Source organism: Gavia stellata, chromosome 2, assembly GCF_030936135.1.
Source record: "Gavia stellata isolate bGavSte3 chromosome 2, bGavSte3.hap2, whole genome shotgun sequence".
NCBI lineage: Eukaryota > Metazoa > Chordata > Aves > Gaviiformes > Gaviidae > Gavia > Gavia stellata.
This window is the reverse complement of record NC_082595.1, coordinates 109,871,711-109,899,663: the sequence shown is the minus strand read 5'-3', so window position 1 is coordinate 109,899,663 and position 27,953 is coordinate 109,871,711. Positions and strand designations below refer to the sequence as shown.

The 27,953-nt window shown below is 45.1% G+C and overlaps 1 protein-coding gene across 1 annotated transcript; it reads left to right on the top strand.

Moving 5' to 3' along the window:
- Positions 1–3,883: 3,883 nt before the first annotated feature.
- MTMR9 (myotubularin related protein 9) lies at positions 3,884–27,953 on the top strand. Its single transcript, XM_059828949.1, has 10 exons — positions 3,884–4,084; positions 7,074–7,182; positions 7,886–8,011; positions 15,091–15,264; positions 17,278–17,495; positions 19,109–19,270; positions 21,833–21,974; positions 22,561–22,781; positions 25,355–25,506; positions 26,234–27,953. The coding sequence occupies exons 1-10, from the start codon at positions 3,900–3,902 to the stop codon at positions 26,395–26,397; spliced, it is 1,653 nt and encodes a 550-aa protein (XP_059684932.1). The 5' UTR covers positions 3,884–3,899; the 3' UTR covers positions 26,398–27,953.

The following is a 27,953-nucleotide window of genomic DNA, read 5'->3' as shown; positions in this document are numbered from 1 at the left end:
TCAGAGCCCGCACCCACCCGCGTGGTCCAGCATCTCCTTTTGGGGAGCGGCTACGGCCAACGCAGCACGCAGAGCCCCTCTTCAGGAGATGTCTGGTATTTGCTGTCAGCGTGAAGAGTCCTTCATCTTCTTACCACTGCTTAGAAGGTCGCTTTTGATTGGAAGCACAGGGGTTTGTAAACAGCCCTTCTCAGTCTCACAAATACGCTCAGGGTAAATGCTGGATTTCAGCATTACCAACCTCAAATTTGGTTTTTAATCTTGCTAACTTACTGGTTTTGGTGAAATCCCCCCTGCTAGTGAACCACCCCATGCCAGGACCTCACCTCTGGACCTCAGGTTTAGTCTGGCCATATCAATATTAAGACTTTTTGGCCGCCAAAATGGAGTGGGAACAGTCCTGGCATGTTTGACCCCTGAGCTGCTCCCTGGCATTGCCTGGGTCAGCGCTGGCTGGTGCAGACCACACCCCTGCCTGCACTTCTGCCAACAAATTCAGTGTAGACATTTGAGTTTCAGCTGTGCCCAAGCTCTCTGACATTCCTAACAGGGATGTGCTTGCCAGGAATAAACCAGGGAAAAGCACTCAAGCTGATGCACACCCAACTCTGCATCCTCACCATCAGCTGTAGGGTGTCGGCAGTGTCATGGGATGCACCACGCTATAAAGGAGCACCTACAGTCCACAGCTGTCCCCTTTGACAAGGGAAAAGTTTCGGCATGATGCACACTATGATATTACTGGAGGGGTCTGCCCTGTCCGAAGAGTGTAGGCACAAGGACGTGACCCAGCAAAGTGCACTCACAGCCCAGAAAGCCAACTGGATCCTGGGCTACATCAGAAGCAGTGTGGCCAGCAGGTTGAGGGAGGGGATTCCCCCCCTCTACTCTGCTCCGGTGAGACCCCCCCGAAGTACTGCATGCAGCTCTGGGGTCCCCACCATGAGAAGGACATGGACCTGTTGGAGCGGGTCCAGAGGAGGCCACGAAGATGATCAGAGGGATGGAACAGCTCTGCTGTGAAGACAGGCTGGGAGAGATGGGGTTGTTCAGCCTGGAGAAGAGAAGGCTCCGGGGAGACCTTCTGGTGGCCTTTCAGTACTTAAAGGGGGTTATAAGAAAGATGGGGACAAACTTTTCAGTAGGGCCTGTAGCGATAGGACAAGGGGTAATGGTTTGAAGCTAAAAGAGGGGAGATTCAGACTACAGATAAGGACAAAATGTTTTACAATGAGGTGACACTGGCAGAGTTTGCCCAAAGAGGTGGTGGATGCCCCATCCTTGGAAACATTCAAGGCCAGGTTGGACGGGGCTTTGAGCAACCTGATCTGGTTGAAGATGCCTCTGCTCATTGCAGGGGGTTGGACTAGATGACCTTTAAAGGTCCCTTCCAACCCAAACCGTTCTGTGATTCTGTGATTTTAAGGAAAGCTCAGATGGCAGCACAGGTTGTAACTCACGCTTGGAAGAAAAAATGGATAGAGCCCAAAACAGGGGGTTGCATTGGCATGTTTGCTTCTGCCCTGTCCTCCATGCAGGCAGCAGAGCCTGGAAATCAGGAGCCCTAATTATCACAGAGGTGCAGCCAAAGCACTGGGGAACCTGAGAGCAGGAATAACGAAGCAGCAGATAAAAGACAACGAGTCAGCCGTGCGGGGGCTGTGGAAGGGCCAGAGAGGGCTGCGAAACATCCGTCCTGGGCTCGGTAACAGCGACATGCGGGCAGGGAAATGTCCAAACCCAGAACATGATGATGTATAACGTACCCGAGCGCTGATGCTGATAGAGATGGGGCTTTGGGCGTGGGGGGAGAAGGGATTGAGGTGTTCCTGAGAGGTGTGTGGCCTCGAGATGCTGGCCTCGAGACTGGACCAGTTGCAACGTACAGGTTGCTGCTCCAGCAGAGAGAAAGAGAAGGCATAACTTGGACCTGTGGTGTGCTGCTGAGCCTCCTCCGAGGAGCAGAGCCACCCCCTTTCACCCACTGCTCTCCCCAAACCCAAAAATACTGGGTGGTGACCCGGCGTGGAGGGGGGCTCTGCTGGGGGAGCTGCCTGCGGAGCGGGGAATGTGCAGCTGGAGGGGGAGCAGGTCTGCTGGTGGCACCTCTGCTGCGGCCGGGTGGTTGTCAAGAAGAGCCGCGCGAGGACCTGAGGGGTACTTCAGAAAACGCAAGCGGGGGGCGGCAGGTCTGAATTTTTTGGCCTTTTCTATCACAGAATCACAGAATCACTACGGTTGGAAAAGACCTGTAAGATCATCAAGTCCAACCACCAACCACCACCACCATGCCCACTAAACCATGTCCCACAATGCCACATCCACACATTCCTTGAACACCCCCAGTGATGGTGACTCCACCACCTCCCTGGGCAGCTTATTCCAGTGCTTCCTCACTCTCTCAGGAAAGACATTTTTCCTGATATCCAGCCTGAACCTCCCCTGGCACAACTTGAGGCCATTTCCTCTAGTCCTGTCACTAGTCACTTGGGAGAAGAGACCAACACCCACCTCACCACAACCCCCTTTCAGGTAGTTGTAGAGAGCGATGAGGTCTCCCCTCAGCCTCCTCTTCTCCAGACTGAACAACCCCAGTTCCCTCAGCCGCTCCTCATCAGACTTGTGCTCCAGACCCCTCACCAGCTTCATCGCCCTTCTCTGGACACGCTCCAGCACCTCAAGGTCCTTCTTGTAGTGAGGGGCCCAAAACTGAACACAGTATTCGAGGTGCGGCCTCACCAGCGCCGAGTACAGGGGCACGATCCCCTCCCTGCTCCCGCTGCCCACACTCTTTCTATGCGGAAGAGCGGAGCCGCGCTGGCCCCAGGCCAGCCGGGAGGGCCGTGCTTTTATTCCGGGCAGGTTCCGCACCCAAACTGCGGCCGCTGACGGCCCTCGTGGGCAGCAACTGCTCCCACAGCGCTTCAGGAAAGGACACACCTCAGCTCTGCCCCCCCCCCCCCGCCCCGCCCGCCCTGGGACACGCCCCCATAGCCCCGCCCCTTCCCCGAGCTCTGCCCTCCGTCCCCGCCCCCGCGCCGTTTCCCTTCCCCGTTGGCTCCCCTTCGGCCAGGCCCCGCCCCTTTCAGCCCGGCCCCCCTCCTCCGACCCCGCCCACCGCCCTTATATTCCACCGGGAGGCGGCGGAACCGTTGTCGTGGGGCCGCGGGGCGCGCCGGGCCCCTTGCGGAAGCACCGTTTCCGGTAAGGGCAGGCGTTCCGCCCCCGGAGGGCGGGGATTGGGCCAGGTGGATCACGTGAGAAGCCAACATCCGGGGAAGGGCCCTTGAGACTTCCGGCCGGTACCCCTCCGCCGGGCGCCTCCTGGGAGCGGCGGGGCCCGGGGGTCCTGGGGCGGCTCGGCTCGGCTCGGCCGCTGCCCCCCTCCGCCGCCCGGGGCTCCCCTCCCCGGCTCATCCGGTGCCCTCCCGCCCCACACTCCGCCGGGCCCCCGCGCTGCCCTGGCCCTCCCTTTGTCAAGCACCGAGGGTCTCTCCGCGCCCCCCCACCCCCCGGTCAGCCGCCGAGCCGCCCTCGGGACCCCCTCGGTCAGGCACCGGGCGTCCCGCTGGGAGCGGGGGCCCTGGGAGGGCATCGGCCTTCTCAGGGCGGGGGTTGTGGTATCCCCCCGTTCCCCCCTTCCTTCGCCCCGCATCATCCTTCCACCTCGCCCCCCCGGGATCGGGCAGGCCTTCTCCAGCCTGCCAGGAGACAGCATCACCCCCGGGTTATCCCCCCACCGCCTGCCTCCCGCGGCACCGTCCAGGGCTGCCCGCCGGCTGTAGACGGTCCCCAGGTTCCCCATCCCGTCCCTCTTCGTGTTGCTGAGGTTACCGCTGTTTCCCCAGCAAGTTTTTGTGGCAAAGGCCTTCCCAGGCCCCATCCCTCTGCTAGTGAGCATGGAGTTTGCGGAGCTGATCAAGACCCCTCGAGCGGATAACGTCGTCCTGCACCGTCCTTTCTACCTGGCCGTGGAGGGGACTCTGTGTTTGACTGGCCATCACCTCATTTTTTCTTCACGGCGTCAAGATAATGCTGAGGAGCTGTGGCTGCTGCACTCCAACATTGATTCTATTGAAAAAAGGTATGCCTCCTCATTTCCCTGCCTGCCCATACCTAATTCTTTGTGTCTCGTTATGGGTTGAAAAGTGGTTGTCAAGAGTGGCTCACATCTCAGCTGTCTCAAATCCAGGTCCGGAGAGGAGAAAGGGCAGTTAGTTAGAGCACAGGGCAGAGTATTGGTACGGGCAGGTTGATTCTCATTCTGTTTGGGTATTGATGTTTGACTGTTGCATCTTAAGATTGTGGGTTTTTTTGTCACGTGTATATATAGAGTTGGAATTTTTATGTTTAAAGACCTTTGTCAACAGTACTCTGTGTTAATTGTTCGGTGGATTTCATCAGTAGCTCTTGAAACACTTTATAAAGGATGCGTCAATACCACCATTCAATGGAAATGGAAGCTGAGGCACTGATGAAGTGATTTGCCTTGGGTCACCCAGCAAAACTGATGGCAGAAGTGGACTCTGGACTTTCTCATCCCCAGATCAGTGTCCTACTGAACAGCATACTCCTCCAACTGCTGATGGAAATCAGTAACACTTTAACAGCATACTCCTTGTGGGAACAACGTAGTAAAGCTGAGTTGTAGCTGCAGCACTCCTTTTTATTCCTGTCCATCCCCTTTTGTTGCAGGAACTTCAGAGATTAATCTTGTAACCATCACTTCTGTTTGCTTTACGTGTACTGTTGCCCCATCACACTTCCCTCGTTCAGCAGCAGTCCCATCTCACCTGGTCATTGTATTCTGCTTCCTCATCTTGGCCTTTTTTTCAGTTTGCTCATAATATTTTATTTTTTATTAATTACAAAGTCAACCCCCTATTTTCCTCGCCTTTTAAAGCAACCTGGAAGAATAGATTTCCTTTCTGCCAGCAAGACTGGAAAAATCAAGCAGCAGCAATTAAAAATATCAGGTTGCCTCAGAATCTGAGAATGGGTGAAGTACTGGACGCCTATTAAGTTTGTTCCTGTGTTCCTGATTTCTCTGAGCGTTTCTCAGAAATGCTGCATCTTGGCCTGAGGGTGGAGAGGAACCTAGTGGTGGAAACCTCAGGAAATCTGTTCCCATCTGGTACTGCTCAGTCATCAGGGCGGTTTGGCCTCATCCTCCTTGCCGCTCGTACTAAACCAGCCATAGCTCCGTTCTGAAAATTATTACGGACAAGCTCCTCTTTTTATTTTAAATGAGCTTAGTTGCAGTTACAGTGTAAGTTAATACCAGATAAGCAAGGAGCGTTTTAAGTTATGGCGAGGGAGTAGTGCGTTGCTAGCTCAGTACGTGATTTATAACAGAGTTAGCTACATCTGCAAATACTCGCAGCCCTTATTGCCAGCCCTAGTTTCTAGGAGGTCTCTGGAGTACACCTCTCCCTCCCTGAGAGTAGCTTTGAGTGAGTGTAACTGCAATGAAACTCTGCAATATAAAAGGATAAGAGTATATTCTCAGTGCTGGAGAGAATGGAATAACAGGACTCTTAAACCAATAAAGATTGTAGAAAGGTCCAGTTTGGCACTATTTCAGGTTATCAGTGCACAGCAACTGTGCCACGTTCATAAAAACTCTTCTCCCCTTTCATGACATGAATGTCTTTTGAATAAAAGAGTGTTTTCCCTAGTTATCAGATGGTCATCAAACTGCTTCTTAAATTTTTGTAGCTTTTTAAAGCAACTTAAATATGACCTGTAGGCTTTGAGAAGTGGAACAGTCTCTTATGATCTCCTATGGTCTTTTTGCTAAAAGAAACATGGAAAGGAAACACAGCCCTGGTGATGGGTTGTAGCTGCACCATGTTACTGTGCTGGGGACCTGTGAAATAGCACTGCAACAAGGGCAAGCGCTGGACAGGCTGGCTCTGCTGGAGTTGCAGAACTGTTCTGTTAAAGTGCCTGTAATTCTTCCTTCAGCACTACCCAAATGATAATTGCTTCTGCGTGTTAACCTTTGTCTGCAGAAGATAATGACCAGAAGAATGAACCAGATGGATGAATAACAAACCGAAGAAAGAGATAATGACCTTTCAGCTGTAACAATAATTCTAAAATAAATGGCAGGCACCTTTTGTAGCACAGGTGAAGCAACCCAAAGGTTAGCAACAGGTCTCCTCTTGGAGCGTGTACAGCTCTGCCCTTGTGCGTGCGTGGTCTAACTGAGGGTTAGGCCATGAGGGGCTGAAACTGGGTCCTTCAGGGCTTGCCTGCTTCTTGCATCACCCTTGGCTGCTGCAAGCACTGCTGTGGCATATGAGGAGACTCAGCTGCTTTTCCTTACTTTGCTGCTTTGTGAACTAAAAATTTACGGCATTTCTGTGAATGCCAGTGGCTAGTTAACGTAAAGAAAACATTAAGTTTCTGTTCAGGCATCATCCTTCTTTCAGGTAGGTAAGGAAGACTGGAGAGGGCGTCTGTGTGCTGTGTTTGTTTTGTAATGTAGAGGGTTTTTTCTGAGTTGACTCGTACTGTAACGAGCAGTGATAAGACCTTATAGTTTCTTTGAGGTCTGCAGAGCAAATGTCTCTGTGGGACTGCAGATATCAGAAACCAAACTTCCTTGTTAAAAACAAAGGAGTGTAATGCAACTAGAATGAAATGTTGTTTTAAAAATTAAATTCAACTCAAATGTTTTTAGCAGTCCTCAAAGTTTCAATGCATTACTGTAATGAAAGTCAAACTTGCAGCTGAAGCTTCCAATAGTATCAGAAAACACCTGAGCATACTTTGCTTCATGTTTTAAAGCAAAGCTGGGAGGAAAACCTCTCTTATCTATCTTGTAATAGTTACCCTTCCGCTCACTGCTGTCTCACAAGGATGGAATTTAAAAAAAAAAGCAGAGCAGAACTTGCAAATACCAAATAGGGGTTGGTTTGTTTGTTTATTTTTTGAAAGATGATATTGCAAATTACTGCTAAAGGAGTTTTGTCTTGTAGGCATATGTTGTGGGAAGACCTATAATACCTCATGATACCTTAGAAGGTCCTGTTCTTAAAAGACTCTTTCTTTATGTCTTGCTGTAGGTTTGTGGGCTCACTGGGTACCATCATTATAAAATGCAAAGATCTGCGGATTATCCAGCTGGATATACCTGGAATGGAGGAGTGTTTGAACATCGCTAGCTCTATAGAGGTAAGAATTCGTAATGATAACACCTACATCCTCAGATCCTGATCAGACCCCAACCTTCACAGCTTTTTTCCCTCCGTAATGAAGGTTTTCATTCCGTAATGAAGGTTTTCATTGCTGTTCTGGAAGGCAAATGAGAATTGTGGGATATTTCCTTTCAATTGTTAAAATATTGTTTGTTGCTTGTAGGTGTTTTGCTAAGAAAACAAACAAAACCCCACTTCTTTTCTTGATCAAATATCTTGCAATAGCATTTGGGGAAAATGAAGCTCAGCTTCATTATGCTGGAGCATGACTGGATGGGTTTCACATTTCTCTAACAACATTAAGTGACTTTTTGAGTTTTACACTCTGTTAGTAATCAGGTAAATGCCACGTAGGATGTGTCCTGTTAGTTATACCTGTTCAGCATGTATCTTTCTCATCCTTTGGTGTGGTGTTACATAGCGTAGCCTGTAGAAATGATACTCTGTGTACAAGTCCCCGGCTGCAGTTAGATTGTTTGTTACCATCTGCTTTTGTTTGTGCTACTGTTTTTTTACGCATGTTAAACTACGCTGCAGGTAACTTAGTATTTCAAGCTTAATGGCTGTGTACTTTTGGGTGGCTTAAGTTTGCATCACCAGTATTAGAGGAAAACACTACTTACGATATGTTTTTTGGTTTGAATTAATTAAGTAGCTGTTTATTTCTCTAACCCACACAGGCACTTTCCACTTTGGATTCTGTCACTCTCATGTATCCCTTCTTCTACCGGCCCATGTTTGAAATCATTGAAGATGGCTGGCGCTCTTTTCTGCCTGACCAAGAATTTGAGCTCCTCAGTTCGGTGGTAAGTTGGATCTTGAGGATTTGCGCAGGTGCTCGGATTTACTTGTGCAAGTAGTTTGTGAAGTATTTCACCCAGTAGTGTCTGGAGTGGAAATCCTAGGTGGTAAAAAAAGCTGTTCCGTGCCTGGGTGGAAAGTGAGTGTTGTTCAAATATTCACTCTGTAAACATCAGGCATTTCCATTTGGGTGCTAAATATTCCTATTTAGCAGTTGTGTTTTACCATCTACAAATGGAGTTTTGAGGCCTGTTTAAAAGTTACCTGGGAGGACATGAGGGTAGGAAATATTTTTGTCCTTTGGGATGGCCCTCCTTATTGTAAGAACAAATTTAAAATCGCTAAGGATTTCTTAGCTCTCTAGGAAGACGACAGTAGATAAAAGATGCCCAGTTTGAAACACTTTTCACTCTAGTCCATGCTGGGGAAATATTGGGAGTGTTCAGACAGCAGGAAATTTGCAGTCATTCTTCCAGGTGCTGTGAGCACATGATGATAGTATTTTGTTACTTGTAGGGTAGGAATTGTTCTTCTGGCATTGCCTGTTGTATCTGTTATTCAAACTTTATTTTAGAATGCTGAATTTGATATAGTGGGAACTGGTTCGGTTGCAGGAGCCTACCTGTTTTAATAGGGCCTTGGGTTAGCATCTCTGTGTTCCAGGTCTTTGTTTCACATTAAATACGTGTACTTGCTGCATCATCTTAGGTTTCTGAGACCACATCCATTAGTACAGCATCAAAGAACATTGATTTTTTTTTTTTATCTGCAACCCAGATTGTCTGCAGAATTTATCACTTCCTGCTCATGACTAATAACTGAATAATATGATTAACTTGACCAGATTCGTATGATGAAATCACTAGAAAATTGAAGGAATTCAGGGATCTTTCTGTTTTTTGTCTCATAATTGGAGTACTCTTGCATGTCCCGTCCTCATCTGCTGTCAGAAGACATACAAACTGACCTCTTGTAATAACTAGCCCCACAGTTTTGGTTTTCATTTCAGCTGGGGAAGTCAAACCTGAGACCAGAGCGTTCTCCTGTTTGGAGGCAAAGCAGCAGATGCTTTCCTAGCTCAGCAGAGGAAGCTTGCAGGCATTTTGGTGAGAATCAAAAGACCAGATGCTGAAGTGCTGTCTGGTGAGAAGGGAGGAGTGTGAGAGCAGGATTGAAGGCAGCAGCAGGAAACCCTCAGAGCTCAATGAAAGATTGCGGGAGATGGTTCCGCTTCTGTTCACATTTTTGATTTCTACGTGTAGCTGAAATCCTTTTGGATTTCAGGAATTGAATCACTTCTGATGGTGTATTTACTAGCACGCGGATTGCAGGTGCTAACATGGATCCATTGATATGCTGCGGTTTTTTCTTTCAGAGGTTTAAAAGTGCACTGATAGCTTATTTGTGGATCTCTCTGCTTTCTGAACATACGCTCCTTGGAAGGCTTACATTTAAAAACCTTATTACTTTATAGTGCTACATTTCAAGGGCAATAATTCATTTCTTTAAAATATGCGTGTCTAACAGCTGCTGATTAATTCTTGGCTTTTAACCCAAAACTTCCGATGTAACTCCTCTTTAATGAAATGGTGGCAAAAGCCATGTTCAAATGATTTACGTTTCCTGAACAACAGATAATATATTGTTGACCAAATATTTCTTGTTCTGTAATTAAACTTTCTTATATGACAGGTTAGAACAAGTAAATAGCTGACTTATTTTTTTTCTCCCATAAGTCAAATGAGCGGAATTCAAAAGGTTACCTCCCTCTCTATTAAATCATCCATCTGGATCTGTTATGCCTTACCTTCCCCAATATGGTAACAACTTGTCAAAAACTGCATTTCACCCACACTGCAGCTCTAGTAATGTATTAAGTCCACATTTGTCTGCTACAGCAGAGTTGGTTTAATTCCAAGGCATTCTATAATGGCGAAGTAAAACTATAAAAGTTAAAATTAAAAAAAAAAATCAGGTAATACATTAAAAACTTAGATAATGTATTATGGTATTGTACTGTATAATAACAGTTTATCTGTTTATCTTGGCTTATGTTGTGCCAAATGTGTTTATCTCTCAACACACATACCCCCTGCGTGATTTCACTCCATCGCAATGATCTTACAAAGTATCATCTAGCATTGCCCCTAGAATTTGATAGCAAACACTCTACCCCTGCAGCTCAGCTCCAGGATTAGGGAGGCTGCTCTACTATCACGACATTCTTGTATTTAGTCCATGAACGTGTTAAGGGAAGAACTGTTAAGGCAAATGACTTCATCTGATCCAAAGAAATTGGAGAAATTAAGTTTCAGTGTGCTGTCCTGTGCTGATGGCGTGTGCTACCTGTTTATTTTTTGGAGTAACCTACAGCACAGGTCAGCAGGGCTTTTGTCAAGTGTCTTTCCATGAACTGCTGTTCTGATAAATCCAACATATCAACAGGAGTAGTTCAGCTGAAAATTAAGTCATATGAAGAAATCGGCTCAATATTTCACTAAACGTCACAGCAAAAACTCCACAGTACCTGCAGGCTCCAAATTATTGTCCTGCGAGATGAGACTTTAAAGATACTATAGACAAATATATGAATGGAGTAAAAGATGCACAGGATAGGTAATGTTTGCTCATCCAGCTTTTGGTCATGCGTGTTGTTTTCGCTTGAAGCACTGGGTAGTACCTGATATCTGGATTGGTTATAGATATGTCAGGTGAAACGTGAAAAAATTCATATTCCTCACTGCGCTACTGCATAATCAGTGAGTGGCTGAAGGGAATTAGAGTATATGCCAGAGGTTTCATTTTTTTTGAGGAGTCAGCAAAGAGCTAATAACTTTCTCTTCTGCCAATTCTACAACTGCAGGATACTGTAAACTAATTCTGGAAATTCGGTTTCTTCTTGAAGTTAAGTATAGAGGCCCTGAGAAGTTTGTACACTAACAGCATAATTAATGTGAAGGTATTTCATTGCCACAAAACTTATTTTCTTCATTCTCTCTTTTCTTCCATTTTGTTGCAGGGAAGAGCTCAGGGTTCTGGACAGTTCAGCTGTGCTTTATCTTCTGTACTGGAGCTTCTTAAAAAAAAAAAAGCTGAATGTTCTGCTTTTGGGCTCAGTTTGCAATGGTGTGGATGGCCCGTATTTTGCTCTTATCAGACAAGCATCAATCTTTGCCTGCATCTGTGGTTATGCTTCTTGTCCACGCACAATCTGTTGCTAACAGGGCTTGTTGCCTTCTGCCTGTTTCTTGGGAATGGCTTCTGTCATTGCTGCTTTGCAGGATCCTTCAAGGTCCTTGCTGGTTTCTTGACTTTTAAGGCTTATTAGTAGAGTTTGAATTGTTCCATACTGTTTTGTAGAAAATGACCTCTCCTAGCAATTATAAGTTTTAGGAGGAAGGATAACTATTGTTACTGAAAGGCTAAAACATTTGAAAATCAATATCTCCAAACAAGTACTAGGACAAGAAAAGTAAAAATGTAGGAGTTAATACTGCACTGTGCTTAAGAAAATTCTTCTTTCTTTTTTTTCCTTGGAGTCCTCTCCCCTTTCTGCTCAGCCCCTCATCTTTTGCTGCTTCTAGCCTTAACTGGAATTAACTTCTTCTGATTCCTTAAAGTACAGATCTCTTGCTGGGAGAAGTAAATGTTAACTTTGTACTTTCTCTGAGTTTTACGCAGCATACTTACCTGGTGATGTCTGAAGATGAGGTCCACCTCTTCTCTTTCACTGCAGTCCTTACTGCTTCTTGTATCTGCATCAGCTGCTGCACGTAGTTGAATTGCTGTTACCTCACTCTTCCAGTTAGTAATGGCAGTTTTTTCTTCCAAATTGCAGATATACCCCAAGCAAAAGCTAAGAAGAGGCTTGCACTGTTGGGTTTTTGCTATAATCTGATTCATGTTGGAGTATATTTTAGCAGTCTGAAGTTGGCATTGCAGAGGTTAACTGGATCTCTGCAGAAGTAGCTACGCTGCAGAAGACAAATGGTGTTAATTGCTGCCGCGCTCCTCCTCCTTCCCGTGTAACAGTAAATTATAACTGGATGACATAACAGTATCATCTGTCTTGTGTTATAAATGGTGAGGAGAGGAGGTTATGGGCAGAGTTAAATTACAAAAGTGGGAGATAAATCAGGTCGATACTCTTCTATTCCTTTTCATACTGGTGATATCAGTGACAGCCAGTCTCTCAAAAAAGCATACCACAGAATTCTGATTTCGCCTTTTCTACATCCTATGTGGCAGTAAGGTTTTTATCCGTTCTGTTCTATATCCATGCATATTTTCTCATTGTAAAGAAATGGCACACCATCATATGAAATCTGCTGTAATTTAACATAGACACCCAAAAAAACTATAAAAAATATCATTGTTGGTGCATTAAAAGCACGAGCTGTGACCAGCCAGCCTCCCTTATGTGATCCAGACCTTCTTTCATCTCTGCCTATGACGTGATTGCCGCAGGCAATTAAACTTTGCATCTGGGAGAACCTCTGCTTTTTATAAAAACGTAGATGTTCCGAGAAGCTGTTTTGAGGCTAATGAATAATGAAAGAAGCTACAACAGGGCTGGTGCGAGACTGTCCGGATAGGCTGCTGAACACAGGTAGTAATTGCTCTTCTTGACGATGGTGATACACACAGCGTGTACCTTTCCCAGCATCTTTTTCTTAGGCTGCTGCCAAAAGGGACAATTTTGCTGTCTCCTACGGCACACATCCTGTGCCTTGGATCTACTGATGATGTGTTGTGAATCAGTTGAGCTTGTTTGTCTGAGGGAAAGACTTCACTGCCAGAAAACCTTTCTAAATCTATCCTAGTTTTCAATTGGATCTGTGAGCCATTTATATAACCAGGTACCAGTCAGGAGGTGTAAGGCAAGAGGTAATAAGACTCTGGAAGAAAGGAAAGAGAGACCTACGTCTGATCAGAGCTGTGTAATTAATGCATGCTAAATCAACCTTCCTAAATTGACGTGGGTTTTTTGTGTATTCTATTACTGCATAATTTAACTGTCATGCTCTTCTCTTACTTCCTATGATACCTGCTTTATCCCCCTACCTTTTTGTCTAGCTGAAGCTTTCTTTGAGCACAAATGAGCAGAGTGTTTTGTGGCATCTGTATGAGGTCTCTGCCTGCTGCAGTGGCATGCGAATGCTTCCCAGTCTGTACCAAAATCACCTCAGCTGAGGAGTTACTCAAGGTCTTGTTTGCTTTCTCACACCTGTATCATGTCAGTGCATGGGAACTAAAAAAAAAGATATCTTGATAGCAGCTGCCTGTTCCTCTTCAAAAGGTTTTTATGTTACATTTTAGTTTCTTTGTGGCTGGAGCTTTTACAGGCAAATTTGACTGCTATTCTGCTGCTACTTTTAAGAATTTAATGCTGCTGTTAAAATCAAAACATGTTGTAGAGGCTTCTAGGTAATTTTCCCCACCAAGGTTTCTGCCAGCAGGTTTTGAAGACCATAAGGAATACAGGATAAGGATGCAATGGGTGAGGATGCAGTGCAGCCAAGCCACTGTCCTTTTGAGGACCATGAGTTCAGTTCCCTGCCAAATTTTAGGCGAGGTTCTGCTGTGTGCTATGTGCCCCTGGGGAAAATATATGCCTCATGGCCACTTGATGTACCCGGATGGTGTCCTTAATGCAGCAGGCAGTGGTGTGGTACCAGCCCAGGAGCAGCAAGCCCCGCATGAAGGCTGGGCTTATCCGAGGCTGCAGTTAGGGCGGTGTCAGCTCTTCCAGCCTGGATTTCAGTAAGTGAGGACTCCTCGTCAGTGAAGCCACTCGTTGACCTTTGGTTTTGCCTGAGATGGAGTCAAGTCCTGTGTCTGACTGTGTATCAAGTAGCCTGCATTCTCATGCCAAGTGCCTGCGAGGGTGCAGGGTGCCAATATTTAGCACTTCTTTCACAAGTGTTTGGCTCTTGGAAGCTGAAAAATTATGTAACGGGAGCTCACGATGAGACCTTTGCGCTTAGATGCTCTACTGGTTCCAGGATGTGCTTTTGGAGGAAGAGCTGTAGTGCTTTACATAAAGCAGAGCCCATAGAAAAGAACCAAGCTGGAAATGTTAAATTGCAATTTTAACCTCAAAGCAGCGTCATTGTCTGGAGTTGGTGGACATTCTTGCCTTTCTTGTTCCCCTTTGTCTTGTGGACGGTGTTACTAACTCTGCTCTCAGCACAGACAGAAGTTTGAGTCTGTGTTACCTGCATCTAAATCAACCTTTTTTCCTCTAAATTTGCTGATGTAGGAATACATTTCTGTTCTGGGGTCTCCCCGAGAGAGACATACCATGCTCTTACTTCCTATGAGATTGAAGGTATCTGCAGATGCAGTAAGTTTATGTTGTAGTGCGTACTGCAGACAGCATGTCTGCTGTGTCTGTGAAATAATTAGAAGCCACAGTCACCCATTTCTGACCACATGGGCTTATTTTGTGCTGTTTGTTGATGATGTGGATTAACCAGTTGGGGAACTGTTGTTCAACAAGTCCTGCACCTCAAGAACCAGAGTCACCTGATAATTTCTTCCGTTGCTTATAAGCTTTATCTGCGTGCTGGGTAATGAGCTTCTGGGAGCTGCTGCAACAAAATGTTATGATTGCAGGCAGCACCAAGAGGTGCGGGGAAAAAAAAATAATCAATCAACAGACCTGTAAATGGATACTAAAAGGACTAGGCAGGGATATACCTTCTAAAATCTGTAATAAACCATCTGAGAGTTAGGGGATGAGGTGTGCATGTGCACTGCAGAGAGTGGTCAGGCTTGTTTGTTCTTGAATAGCATCTCTTTTGCCACATTTTTGTTGGAGATGAGATACGGTGCTGGATTTGACCTGACCGATGAGCGTAGTTATGCTATTACAGGGGGTCCAGATTACTGCATGAACAAAAGTGATTATGCCAATAGCAACAACTGAGCTTTGATCTGTGGTGCAAATGGAAGAGATCACCAATATTACTCTGTGCGTGCTTTGTCCTGAATATGGAAGTCCCTCTTCCCTAGTATGTTACGCTGTAATGGTAGTAATCTGTTTTCTGAGCCAAAGCCTGTATGTTCTGATCTTTTTCAGACAGATGAATGGCGCCTGAGCTGCATCAATAAGGAATTCTCTGTTTGTCCCTCCTACCCTCCGGTTGTCATTGTCCCCAAATCCATTGATGATGAAGCGCTTCGGAAAGTTGCCATGTTTCGTCATGGCAGTCGCTTCCCAGTCCTCAGCTATTATCATAAGAAGAATGGGATGGTAAGCTGCATTTGAGTAATGGTCCTACTTGAAGGAAGTGTGTGAATCTGTTCATTTAATGGAAAAAACAACTTGTGCTTTAGTCTTAAAGTTCATGAGACTTTTGCTCCTTTTGTTTTTCAACTTATTAAGTGTATGCAGTGAAACTGGTTCTGGCTGATGGAATGAGTAATCTCAGTCCTAGAAATAGCTATTAATCTGCTTGTTTGGGAACGTATGTGGCATGAGCTTGCTCACAGCAGTAAGAGCAAGATGAGACTTGTAGAGCCACCGCTGGCACCCTTACTTGCTTTGTCTGCCAAGAGGCTTCATGCTGAAAGGATGGCAGAAACCACATTGTCCTGTCTCTGGGTGGTGGGCTGTCTCCTTCCTAATAGTCATGATGACAGCAAGTGTGCCCAGAGCCAGCACCACTTCTGCTGTGTAACTGTCGAACGAGCGATCAGAACAATCTGTTCTCCGAGCCTGTCAGTATAACATGTTTCAGGAGTAGCAAATTCTTGCTGTTGTGCAGACTTTACCACCTCTCAACAAGCCAAAATCTAATTGAGTGACTGATATGCTATAATTAAGAAATGCACTTACGAAATTGTTGAGTAATTCTTTGTATCTCTTGCTGATGTAACCAGTTCTGAGGATGTTGGGATGTCCAACCTGCAACTTGTAAACTTGATCCAGGCTTCTGAGTCAAATGCTCTAATGTGTTCTCACCTCCTGTTGCCAAGATTTGTAAATCCTGAATTAGAGGACGTATAGTCTGACTTAGTACCTTTAGGGTTTTTTTGCTTTGCTTTAAATCAGCCAGCCACCAACTTTGTAACAGTCGTGCTTTCTGCTTTTTCTCAGCTTGACTGAAAACCCTTGAAGGAAGATTTGTTCAATTATCTCTCCGAATTGTGCGTGTTTCAAGTGTGAGGAATATAATAGCATTTGGCTAGGAGTGCTTGAACTTGTGACAGTAATGCTGTCTGTCACATTGCTCTCCTGGCTCTGAGGTCTCAAGTGTCGTTGGCTTGTTGTCTGGCTGCCCTCACATTTTGGTTATCATTTGATGTGCTGGGATGCTTTCTGAATTGAAAAGCATTTACTAAAGAGAAAGCTAATAAATCTGTGGACCTAGGGTTTATTAGTCTAGCCACTGGGTAAAACTGTACCTAATAGGTGTCTTTAACACATGAATGACTTGAGTGTTTTAAAAACGGAGTTGGAAAGAGCTTAAAGATGACAATCCTGAAAATACTGGTTTATAAAGAAGCCATCAGCAGGAAGCCAGTTCAATGGCTTGCAAAGATGGTACTGCAGGAATAATTAAAGGGATAAAGCCTCTAAGAAGACGTCTGTAATTTAGAAAATGGCCTGCCAAATGATTGCTCAATTCAAGGATTTCTAGTTTGTTTTTTAAATAAATTCAGTCCCTGCAAGGGATTGCATTTAAAAAAACTGTGAAGGGCGCGGGGTGAGGGAGAACAGCAGCTGTGGGAAGAACTAGAGACATTTCTGTGCATCAGGCTATGCAGATGAGGATGTTTGTCTGTCTCTGAGCAGATGTGGTGGATCAAACTTGAAGCAGATGGAAGTAGGAGGTGCGGTGGGGTGAGAGCTGCATTTGCTGGTGCAACTCCACAGAGAAGAGCTGGAGATCCAGGAGGGCCCCACTTGAATTTTACCCCTGAGCTGATAGAGGAAGCTTTTTAAGATGCAATTATCTTACTCCTGTAAGCATTTTTACAATGACCTGAGGTTTTTATGGAAAATAAAGAGTATCCTGTGCGAATTTCAGCAGCACACTTCTCTAGAGAGCCGTTCTCAATGCCTGGTGTTGAGACCCAGTGACCTCATGCATCAGTTTGCAGTCTGTATTTACAGACCCCTAAGAAATCCTCTAGTGGAGGTTGTCCTTTGCATGGTGAGTTTAAACTTCCAATTTTTGTCTTGGAGCTCAAGTGATCGGTGGCTTTCAATCTTAAGTTTCTCCATTTCCAGTGCCTAATTCATTTTTATTTTTCCCCGCAGGTCATGATGCGAAGTAGCCAGCCTCTTACAGGTACGAATGGGAGACGGTGTAAAGAAGATGAGAAGCTTATTAACGCCACGCTACGGCCTGGCAAGCGTGGCTACATCATTGATACGAGGTCCTTGAACATTGCCCAGCAGGCCAGGGCCAAAGGAGGGGGCTTTGAACAAGAAGCGCACTATCCCCAATGGAGAAGGATTCATAAATGTATTGAGAGGTGGGTGAAATCACGTGGTCCTTCCTCTGTGCTCGGCTTTGTAGGGTTGTACTGGCAGAGCCACGCTAGCTCCATAAAGGAATTTGCTTCTGTAAGAAATGGCTGTGTCTCCTGCTTCCTGTCAACAGGGTCACGCTCCTTTTTAGCAAAATGAGGTTATGTGGATGGCAAAGTTATTTGGCTTTGGAAAGCTGTGTTTGGTTCCTTGTTCTGAACAACCTGCTGCAGGTTTCAGACATCAGGCAATCTCCCTGTGCCATCTCTTTCTCTGACCATCTATAGCTGCACTCCAGCCTTCCTGCATTCCTCTTTATAGTAGTGCACAGGAGTGAGCAAGTCCCTTGCCAAAAAATCTCTGCAGGTGAGGATTTGTTCTGTGGCAGTCACATTCCTCTTACCTGGTACTTTGGACATCTAATATTGTTTGGTCATTTGGAGACAAGTTACTAAGTTAGATTTTTTTGGTCCAATATTGCCTCTTAAGCCTTAGTTTTGTGGAACCCTTCTACATGGGCATGCAGCAATGTTACTGTTGGAAAGCAGTTGCTCCCCTCATCACTGTACAGGCCAGCTCTTGAGCTCATGTCAGGAATTTCTTGTCCGCTGCTTTGAACTATTTGGTTTTGCTTGTAAAAATTTTGTGGACTTAAATACGATGTTGATTATTTTGCAGGTGTATGAATGAATAAACCACAACACATAAAGACTAAATATCTCATGCTATTATTATTTGGCTTTGTCTGCTTTTCTGAGATCTAGTCTGCTAGCTGCATCCTCTATTAGACCTGAGCGTACGCTGGAATCGGTGTTAAGTGGTGTTTGATCCATCAGTAGTTTAGTGCCCCTGGAAGGCATAGTGTGAAACAAGACCAGAGAAGTATCTGATTATACCAGCTGCATGCTGAATACCAGCTTTGCAGGACTTGAGGACATACTGCAACAACTGCAGAAGCGATACAAAGTGTGTTCCCTTCCCCCCCACTTTTTCTTACGTTCTTAAGAAATTAGCCAAACTAATCTTAGTGTGGCTCTACACCAAGAAGTTGAGTCTAATTTAAAATATTCTGTTACAGTGGGCTTGTGTCCTTGTGGTGGATGGCTTTCAGGTTACTGTTATAGCTCTACAGGTTAAAACTCCCCCAAAACTTCTGGTGTGGTACAGAGAACAAAGGTGCAGCACTTGGAGCTTGGCTGACACTTGCTAATGTCCATGCCAGGTTGCAGCCACACTTGTACTCTGTAATGGGAGTGAGACTACTGAAACATGTTTTACATGGAAAATGTAAGATACAGCTGAACACACACAGAGTTCAGGTAGGATAAGGAAAAGGCCGTACTGTTGTAATGCCTTACAAAGCAATTTGTTTTGAAAGGGGAGAGACTACTTAAGTCCAAAGAGTGGTATCCTACCGGCAATTAGCAATGCCTCGGGATTCCCAGTGAAAACAGGTCTCCTCATTCAGCAAAAATGACTTCGATAGGGTCACGCTTTTTGAAGTAACTGCATATAAATCATAGTGCTTTATTTTGAGATCAGTATATTTCTGTAAGCATCTTGTCCTGGTTGTTATGTTACTGCTTATGTTTTCAATAATGTTTTGCTTTTCCCAAAGGTTTAATATTCTGCAGGAAAGCCTCATCAAACTTGTGGAAGCTTGTAATGACCAGTCACACAATATGGACCGCTGGCTCAGTAAACTGGAAGCTTCCAACTGGCTGACACACATCAAGGAGATACTAACTGCAGCTTGTCTAGCTGCTCAGTGTATTGATAGGTAAATCTTTTTCTGAAAGCCTTGAGTTTCTTATTTACTGGCTACAGATTGCTTGTTAAATACCTCTATTTCTACTTTAAGTATTAGCAACTGGCCACTGTGAACTGACTTGCTTGTACCCATGCAAGATACTGTTTCATCATGGTTAAGGAATGTTTCTCCAGTAAATCATGCTTGCATTTTTAGAAGTACAAGCCTGAGGGAGGAAATCTTGACTAAGAATAGGTATTAGATCATCTAGTTTAAGTTATATTCCTATGCTCCATGCAACTAATCTAAACCTTCACTAAAGCTAACTAAACTAGGTTAGAATGTGCCCATCTGAAATGTTGTTTAGTAGCCTAGTAAAGTGAGAACACAGTCTTTAAAAAAAAAAAATATATTTTTTTTTACCTGAAAGTTTCCAATACCCCACCTCACTTCTAGAAATTAAAAGAACAACATTTCCTTGTTCTTCCCAGGAATTGGTCCAGTGCTTTTTGCTCTTGAAATTTTTATCTCCATAGTCCTATCTATGCAATCCTGTTCATCCCTTATAAGTGCTTGTCACCTCTTTTAACCTGACATTTCTTTAATAAATACTGCTGACTTGGCTAACTTGTCCTCAAAATGTCTTTAGACCTCAGGCTGGAGAGCAAAAGCTAGCTGTCAGGTGCCAGGGTTTGTAAGACCTAATGCAGGGGTCTAAATGTGATTTCTTTGTGGCTCTGAGAGGGGAAAGCCATTCTCAAAACTCAGGGAAAACTTAACTTTTCATACCAGCTTGGGAACGTGTTATACAGATACAGAAGTAGGCTGAAATGCAGTCTCATTGGTAAAACAGCATTACTGCATTAAAATACGAGCTGCTGTGCTTTTTAAAGGCACCGTCGGTGCCTGTTTAGTTAGTGACTGTGCCAGAAAAGGATTGCTCTTGATCAATAGTTTTATCTGTAATTCTTTCCCGTATGTGTATAATGAGAAAGATCGATGACGAAACTCTTCTGGCTTGTTGGGACAGTGGACAATTTCATCATTTTTAACCTCAGCTTTGCTTTTTCTGTTTACCTGGAGCTACGGCAGGCCAGCTCAGCATCAGTGGCCAGCCTGCCTCATTCAGAGCCTGGAGATCATAGCTGAGCTGACATGGATGGCTCAGTTATATTGGCTGCGGGGAGGGAATGGCTGGGACAGATCTTGTAGCATCTTAAAGGTCTGTGGCCTGGAAAGTGAAAGGGGAAAATAGCGTTATCCTGGTGTGCCCCACTTTTGAGGAGCGCATAGGCTTGCAGTTAGCGTTTGTAATGGTGCTTGGCTGTTAAGCAGCCTCTTTACCTGCTGCTGCCTGGGGGAGGAGGAGTGAAAGTATCTGAAGATTATCTATATTGTAGAGGCACTGGGTTTGTTTAGACACGGGACTATAGACAAAGATGTTGCAATGTTCAAGGTATAGACTTTTATACTTTCCACTTCAAAAAGCAAGTAATGTGCGCAAGGTTACTTGCTTGGTAGATTGATCTTTCTTACCCATGCTTTGCTGCTTAGGTTGGGTCTCAGCACAGAAAGAAATACAACCTGCAGTTAATTTCATTTCTGGGTGTAAGGGTGGTGGCAGAAGTGAAACATTGGGTCAAGGTTTGGGAAGAGTAAGGGGAATAAATGCCACTTAATACCATGGAGTCCTTCCCTCAAGAGCACGTGGATGAGATTCCAATCTTGTATCCAAACACAGCCTAGGATGGAGGAAGAGGGGAGGGAATCCGCTGTCCTGGACAGTCCCCACTGGAGTGTGGGGAGTGACAGCACATGGGCCCCTAGCAATGTGCAAAACCTTCTTGCCCCAGACTCCCAAGTTCCCTCAGCTCCTCACATTGTTCTGCTGATTCACTTGTGCTGGCTGGTGAGTGAGAAGCCTTTGTGCTTGGCTGTTTGACAAGCTTCCTTGCTCAGCACACTAACTCTTCTGCCTTTATGGAGGCCAGGCTCTGTTGTTTCTTTCTTTCTCCTGAATTGGCTTATTGGCTCACTTTTCTCATGGTAAATCCCAATTGAGACCCAAATACAATTAAGCCCAGGTTTAAGCAACAATCTCATAGTATTGTTTTGCAGAGCATCTGGGGGGATGATATCTTCATTGCGGTGCTTATGGGAAGATTTCAGAGTACTTAGCAAAATAATAAATGACACAGGCAAATTTTGAGATGCATTTCCATGGTATAACTCAAAGGGACACCAATTCAAAATAGTGAGAACCGTAAAAGAGATTTCGCTGCACGTCTTTGGTCCACATGGCAAAGGCTCTGGATTTCCAGAATACTTAGCAAGAAACTAAGCTTTAAGTGATGCAGAGCTCTAGTTAGTGTTTGTGAGGATCCAGGTGGAGAAGGTGGTATGCTTCCATGAGGGGTGGGGAGTAAACTTATGGGAGGGAAGAAGGGGTAAAGAGCCAGCAAAACCTCAGCGTTGTCAGGGAAGCAAGACTAGCGTCCATGGAATGCATTGGCATCCATTGGGATGCATACAACCTTGGAATGTGTTCTGCTCGTTCACACTCTTACTCCTCTCTACCCTTTTCTTTCACAGGGAAGGTGCATCAGTGTTAGTCCATGGGACTGAAGGAACTGATTCAACACTCCAGGTAACTTCTCTGGCACAGATTATCTTGGATCCAAGGTGCAGGACCATACGTGGCTTTGAATCTCTTGTTGCGAGGGAGTGGCTGCAGGTAAGAAATGCCTATCGACAAAACGGCAATCTATTCCAGTGACAGTTGTATTGAGAAATAGCCTGAGAGGCAGCAAACAGGTTGGGCCTTGTTGCAGCCCTGCTTAGTGTGAATGGCTTTTGTCCTAAGAGCAACATCATTAACTGAGTCATTTGTACCTCTGGCGCTCCATGGGGCCTCTGCCTCTCATGATTGTTTTTTGGTTTTGGGGAACTGCCTGTTTTGTGTGCTCAGGGTGAACATCATTTTAGAGAACACTGTTCAGACTAAAAGACAAAATCTTAGTTCCAGTCTTTGTACTCTTGTAGCTAATATCCTCAGCCTGGTCCTTCGGTGCGCCTACACCAGTTTGTTCTTGGTAAAAATCCCTGATCAAATACAGGGCTCTTTACATTGCCTGAAAAAGGCAGCAAAGTTGGTCATGGCTACTAGCAATTTGTTACTAGATGCTTGACAAAATTACGGTTGTAGAAGAGAGTAGTAATAGCACAGCTGCATGGACAGAACTAGCTCTGAAGTATTTTTGCTACATGTACTCACATCCTGTTACTTTGTGTGTGATGCTGTCTCTGATTCTTATGTATAGGCTGGTCACCCTTTTCAGCAGCGCTGTGCCCAATCAGCCTATTCAAATAGCAAGCAGAAATGGGAGGCCCCAGTGTTTCTCCTCTTTTTGGACTGTGTGTGGCAAATCCTTCGTCAGTTCCCTTGCTCTTTTGAATTCAACGAACAGTTCCTCATTATGCTCTTTGAACATGCTTATGCTTCACAGTTTGGGACTTTCCTGGGAAACAACGAAAATGAAAGGTTGGTGAGGATGCTTGCTTTGAACCCTTTAAATATCGGGCTGTATCTGACCAAAAAAAGTCTCTTCGTTTGAAAAAGGGTGAGGGTGCTTGTGTGGTCTCCCCTAGCACAGGTGAGCTGCTCTTGTTGCAGTTATGTAGTCTGCTGCAATGTTAGGGAGCTTGTTCCTCTTACAAGTGGGACATTGACTAAAGCGATTTGCAGCTTGTTCAGGAAGTTGAATTAGTCTTCTCCAAGTCCAAGCTAATACCTTAGACTGTCTTCTCTGTTTCCCTGTGTGGCCTTGAAAAATCTCCACCCATCACCAGTTGATATAGTCTCTTACTCAAAATTCTTTCCATAAAAGAACAAACAGAACAAACAGGCCTGGAGGAGAAGGTCAAAGCAGTCAGAGGCCAAAGCTGCCAGGGAGGAACATGGCTCTAGCCTGGTCGTCCTGACGCCCCCAGGAAAGGAAGGCTTTGGTTTTTGCATCATCCCCTAACTGCTGGAATTGGAAAACAGGGAAGAGGTTCTTTCAGAAGGATCTGCCTCACAGTTACACCTTGGCAAAAGTTTAGCTTGTTTGGTTACGACAGTCATGATCAGTTTGAGGTCTTTTGGGCCATGCAGCAGTACAACTTCAACAGAAGGACCAAAAATCCCTCCAGCCGTAACCTGTGACTTGGAGAAATGTGAATCGGCAATCTGCACTGGCTGAGGTTTTGAGCAAATGCTATGAGCTCTTGGATGCTCGTGCAACTTTGAAAGGAAGCAGCCAGGACTGCATTCTGCTGGAGTCTGCCTTGTCAGGTAATGATAGGCTTGTGCTGAGCTTGCTTACAAGCTTGTGGTGTTTAAGGTACTTCAGCAGACCAGCACCTAGCTTCTGAATTCTAGCCTGGGTTAGATGCTGTGCTGTACCGGTGGGGCAGCTCTAGGCATGCCCTGAGTAGGGCTGCTGGGAGTAGTGAACAGGGTGGAGCCCTGGAGGACTAGAGCCTCCCATGGCAGATGGCAGCTGCCAGAGAGGTTTGGATTCCTGTTTTGAACTTGGCAGTTCTGTTCTCAGGGCTCCTGACTCCAGTAAGACCATGTCTGATGGCCTCCTGCTTAACTGAAGGCCACTGAATGAGTAGAAGGGAAAAATAGAACTGATGTTACAGATAAGGAAGGCAATTTAAAGCTTCCTATAAACCTCTCTGCCCTTAAACTAATCTTTGCTTAGAAGAGACTCTTCTGTCTTCTGCAGGGCTGGTAAACTGGTCGTCTGCAAAACCAAGTTAGACTTGAAACCAATAGGATGAAATTTGAAAGAGTATTGAATGCTACATGTGATAACCTGCCTGTCGCATCTGAACATGTCAGCCTGTGAGCACAGAAAATGTTTGAAGTCTGATGTCAAGCTTGTGCTGTCTGAAGCACTCACAGGGATGGTGAATCTCCTGCCTGGGTGGCGGTTCAATTTGCTGGTGCAAACAGAATGAGGTTTGCCAGAATCTAAGGAATAGAAACCCCTGTGTAACTCCTGGGGGTGGGTTTGACCTGGGAAAAGCACTGCTTTCTCTCTGTGCTCTGATGCTTCCTACCACCAGAGGGACCTAATCAGACGTGCCCATTGCACAAGCCCAGCAACAACACTACTTTAATGTACTCTGACAATTGTGCTACGATCCTTCCTTGATGCAGACCTACCACACCTCCCAGCTCTATCTTAACAAAGGAGATCAATCCCTTTCAAAACCTGGCAGTCGAACCATTTTGGGGAGGTGACTGATTCTTCAGTATTCGCACCTCAAATCCTGTGTTCAGTTTTGGGCCCCTCACTCCAAGAAGGACGTTGAGGTGCTGGAGCGTGTCCAGAGAAGGGCGACGGAGCTGGTGAGGGGTCTGGAGCACAGGTCTGATGAGGAGCGGCTGAGGGAACTGGGGTTGTTCAGTCTGGAGAAGAGGAGGCTGAGGGGAGACCTCATCGCTCTCTACAACTACCTGAAGGGGGGTTGTGGTGAGGTGGGTGTTGGTCTCTTCTCCCAAGTGACGAGTGACAGGACAAGAGGAAATGGCCTCAGGTTGTGCCAGGGGAGGTTCAGACTGGATGTTAGGAAAAATTTCTTTACTAAGAGAGTGAGGAAGCATTGGAATAAGCTGCCCAGGGAGGTGGTGGAGTCACCATCCCTGGAGGTGTTCAAGGAATGTGTGGATGAGGCATTGTGGGACATGGTTTAATGGGCATGGAAGTGTTAGTTGATGTTTGGACTTGATGATCTTACAGGTCTTTTCCAACCTTAATGATTCTGTGATTCATCTGGACAGAAGGCAGCTAGCTTCCACCCAGCTTATAAATGTTAATGCCCCATCTTTTCTTCAAAACTAATTGTAATCGGCCAGGTTGAGCAAGTTGAGGTTGAGTAAATTGCTTTAGGTTTACACCCTCTCTCATGTTGGTGAGAGGTATTAAAGAGATTAGCCTGAATTGTCTGGGCTAGTAGCACATGGGAAAGCTTGTGGCATTCTAGTCTGCAGGGTTCTGACAAAACAAAATGAATCTTTACAATATAAAAGTGAAAGCTAACTTGTTCCTCTGGGTTTGTTAGGTCTAAACTGAAGCTGCCGCAAAAGACTATGTCCCTGTGGTCCTGGGTGAACAGGTCTGAAGAGCTGAGCAAATTCCAGAATCCTCTTTTTGAGGCCAACAGCCTTGTCATCTGGCCCTCCGTTGCCCCACAGAGCCTGCAGCTCTGGGAAGGTAAGCCAGGCTTGCTTTTTCTGTTACAGGCAATACATATTTTGTGGCTACTTGTAAAGCTTAAGTGTTCGTTGCTATTGTCTCTGCTCCGTCCTTAGTCTGTCTCAGCTGATGGTAATCTCACTCCCTTTGAAATCTGTTCCAAAATATTTTTGGCATGTGCCATCCCCAGAGGCATAGTGCTTTCTCCTTCTAAGGTTTGGTGACATGCTATTCTTTGCCCGGGAGCCTTCCTAGTACCATTTAACTTCTTAGCACAGTATTTCTGCAGTGATACAGCCTAATCTATACATGTTCTGCAGGCCTCAGGCTTTTGTTCTGTGTCAACCTAGTCTTCCCGTTCTCCATTACTGACCATGCTGGCCAGGATAATCTGTGTACAGCAGGTTGCCTGCTGTGGAAACTTTCTCCATCCCATATACGCAGAAGAGTTAATTACAGTTATGCAAGCAGGCTGTCATGGCAGGGTGGAGACTGAATATGGATTGGTCTGATCAGTATATGAGAAACAAGGAATGAAAACCCTTCATTTTTTCTGTATTAACCTTGTTTAATTAGAACAGTGAACTTGGAGAGGAGGGTCAGTATTTCTAAATGCTATTTAGAGGGGAGGTAAGGGAAAAAAATGCGTAAACTGTATGCGTATTACTTGAGAGCTGATGGAATATGAATAACGTTTCCTCCTTGACAGAAACCCTTCTGACTTGTGCTGTCTCTGGGCTTTCAGGTGTCTTTCTTCGGTGGAACAGGCCTTCCAAGTTCCTAGACGAAGCCCATGAAGAAATGATCAACATTATAAAATACAACAAGGAACTTCAGGCAAAGGTTAATGCATTGAGGAGGCAGCTAGCAGAGATGGAAACAGATGATAGGATGCAGGAGAACCTGTGAGCTGGCAGGGCTTTGCCTCAGGTCTTTCCTTTCCAGTCCCCTTTACGTGAAAGACTAAACATGGAAAGCGCATATATTGCAGAGCCCTCTGGGCACAGTCGATCCTCAGTCCTCCCACTGCTGAAACCTTCACTTCACACTATGTACCTCCCTGCTTTTTGGGGGGAATTTTTGTTTTGTTTACAGAAGACATACACAACTGGGCATAGTGTCCTCTCTTGGCAGCTTTTCTGTCTCAAAATCATGTATAGTGTCAGCAGAAGCTGGAACCCTTACCTCCACCCAACTGTATGGACGACCAGGATGGGCCAAGAGACAGGATGTTTCAAATTATTTTGGACTTTCTCTGATTTTGTTGAACTCTAAACATTTGGCAGGATTAAAATACGAAGTTATGTATAGATAGGAAAAGGCATCTTGTCTGAAAGCACCTTTCTCTCCAAGAGTGAGTCAGGCAGCGTTGTTCTTTAGTTTCCTAGAAAAACTAGAAAATGGTATATCTAACTACAAGTTCTACCAGTCTATATGATACTCTCATAGCCTTCACATCTAACACTTGTTTTTTTGTTAAGCGTGGGCTTGGGAGCAGTAAGTCGAATACCAAACCAGAGCAAGAAATTTCAGTGCAATACAGAACTGAAGTAGAGATTCTGCTGCTAATGTTTAAGCCATGACCTTCAGATGGAATTGTCCCTCATGAACAAGTATCTCATAAGGAATAACGAACTTTTTTATTCTACCTGGAAAACAAAAATGTTAAGTAGTTGGCGGAGGTGTTCATTTGCAAAACAGTGGCTCAGAGCTGTCCTTTTAACTAGAGCCAAGTTGCCCTCTTGAAACTTCGAACTGCGCTGACTGGTTTTGTACACCTGAACAGCTTCACAGCATTGCTAGGGTGCAAGAGCAGCACTTAATCTACAGCTCAGCAAAACACTTGCTCCACCTGGTGTGCTTTTTCCTCTTGTGCTCTTACAATACATTTTGTGAAACATCAAAAGCAGAAGTTGGGAGTTAAGGTGATCTAACTTATCAGGTAGCTGCTGCAGATTAAGAAGCCGTCACACTACAAAAATGCTAATAGTTTAGATCATTTGTAGCTGCTAAAACTGCTTACAGACTTTAGGGATAAGCTTTTTTCCAAGTAACTTTGTATTTTGTAGCTGATCTTTGTGTTTCTGTGGCTGCAATCTGCTCTTTTTATAAAATCAGTTTTTGCTAGAGATTTTGTCTCCTTTAAAAAGACCAGTAAGAGTGGGTCTGAAATACTAACTCACCTAGACACTTGTTCAGCTTGATTCCACTCATAGCTGTACATGACTGAGAAGACTTGAATTAACAACAGTGCATGTGGCTGGGATTATCTTAAAAGGCGCTTGCTGTTAGCCTATTTCTGCTAAAATGAATGGAGCTGCGTTAGGTCAGCGTTGATCTCTTTAGAAACTGTTGAGCTTCTGTGACAATTTATGCTGTTTCAGAATGAAGCTGCCTTTTATTTAAAAGCCACTTCACATAAAGATATATGTGAAAATGGAGGAACTTTAGTTGTAGAAGTACCT

What these genes read in the sequence shown, in the direction of transcription:
- MTMR9 (XM_059828949.1), top strand. Translation starts at nt 3,900, where the DNA reads ATGGAGTTTGCGGAGCTGATCAAGACCCCTCGAGCGGATAACGTCGTC. An exon ending in ACATCGCTAGCTCTATAGAG is followed by an intron (nt 7,183 to 7,885) that starts GTAAGAATTCGT and finishes TAACCCACACAG; the next exon opens with GCACTTTCCACTTTGGATTC. An exon ending in GCTGCTCAGTGTATTGATAG is followed by an intron (nt 19,271 to 21,832) that starts GTAAATCTTTTT and finishes TTTCTTTCACAG; the next exon opens with GGAAGGTGCATCAGTGTTAG.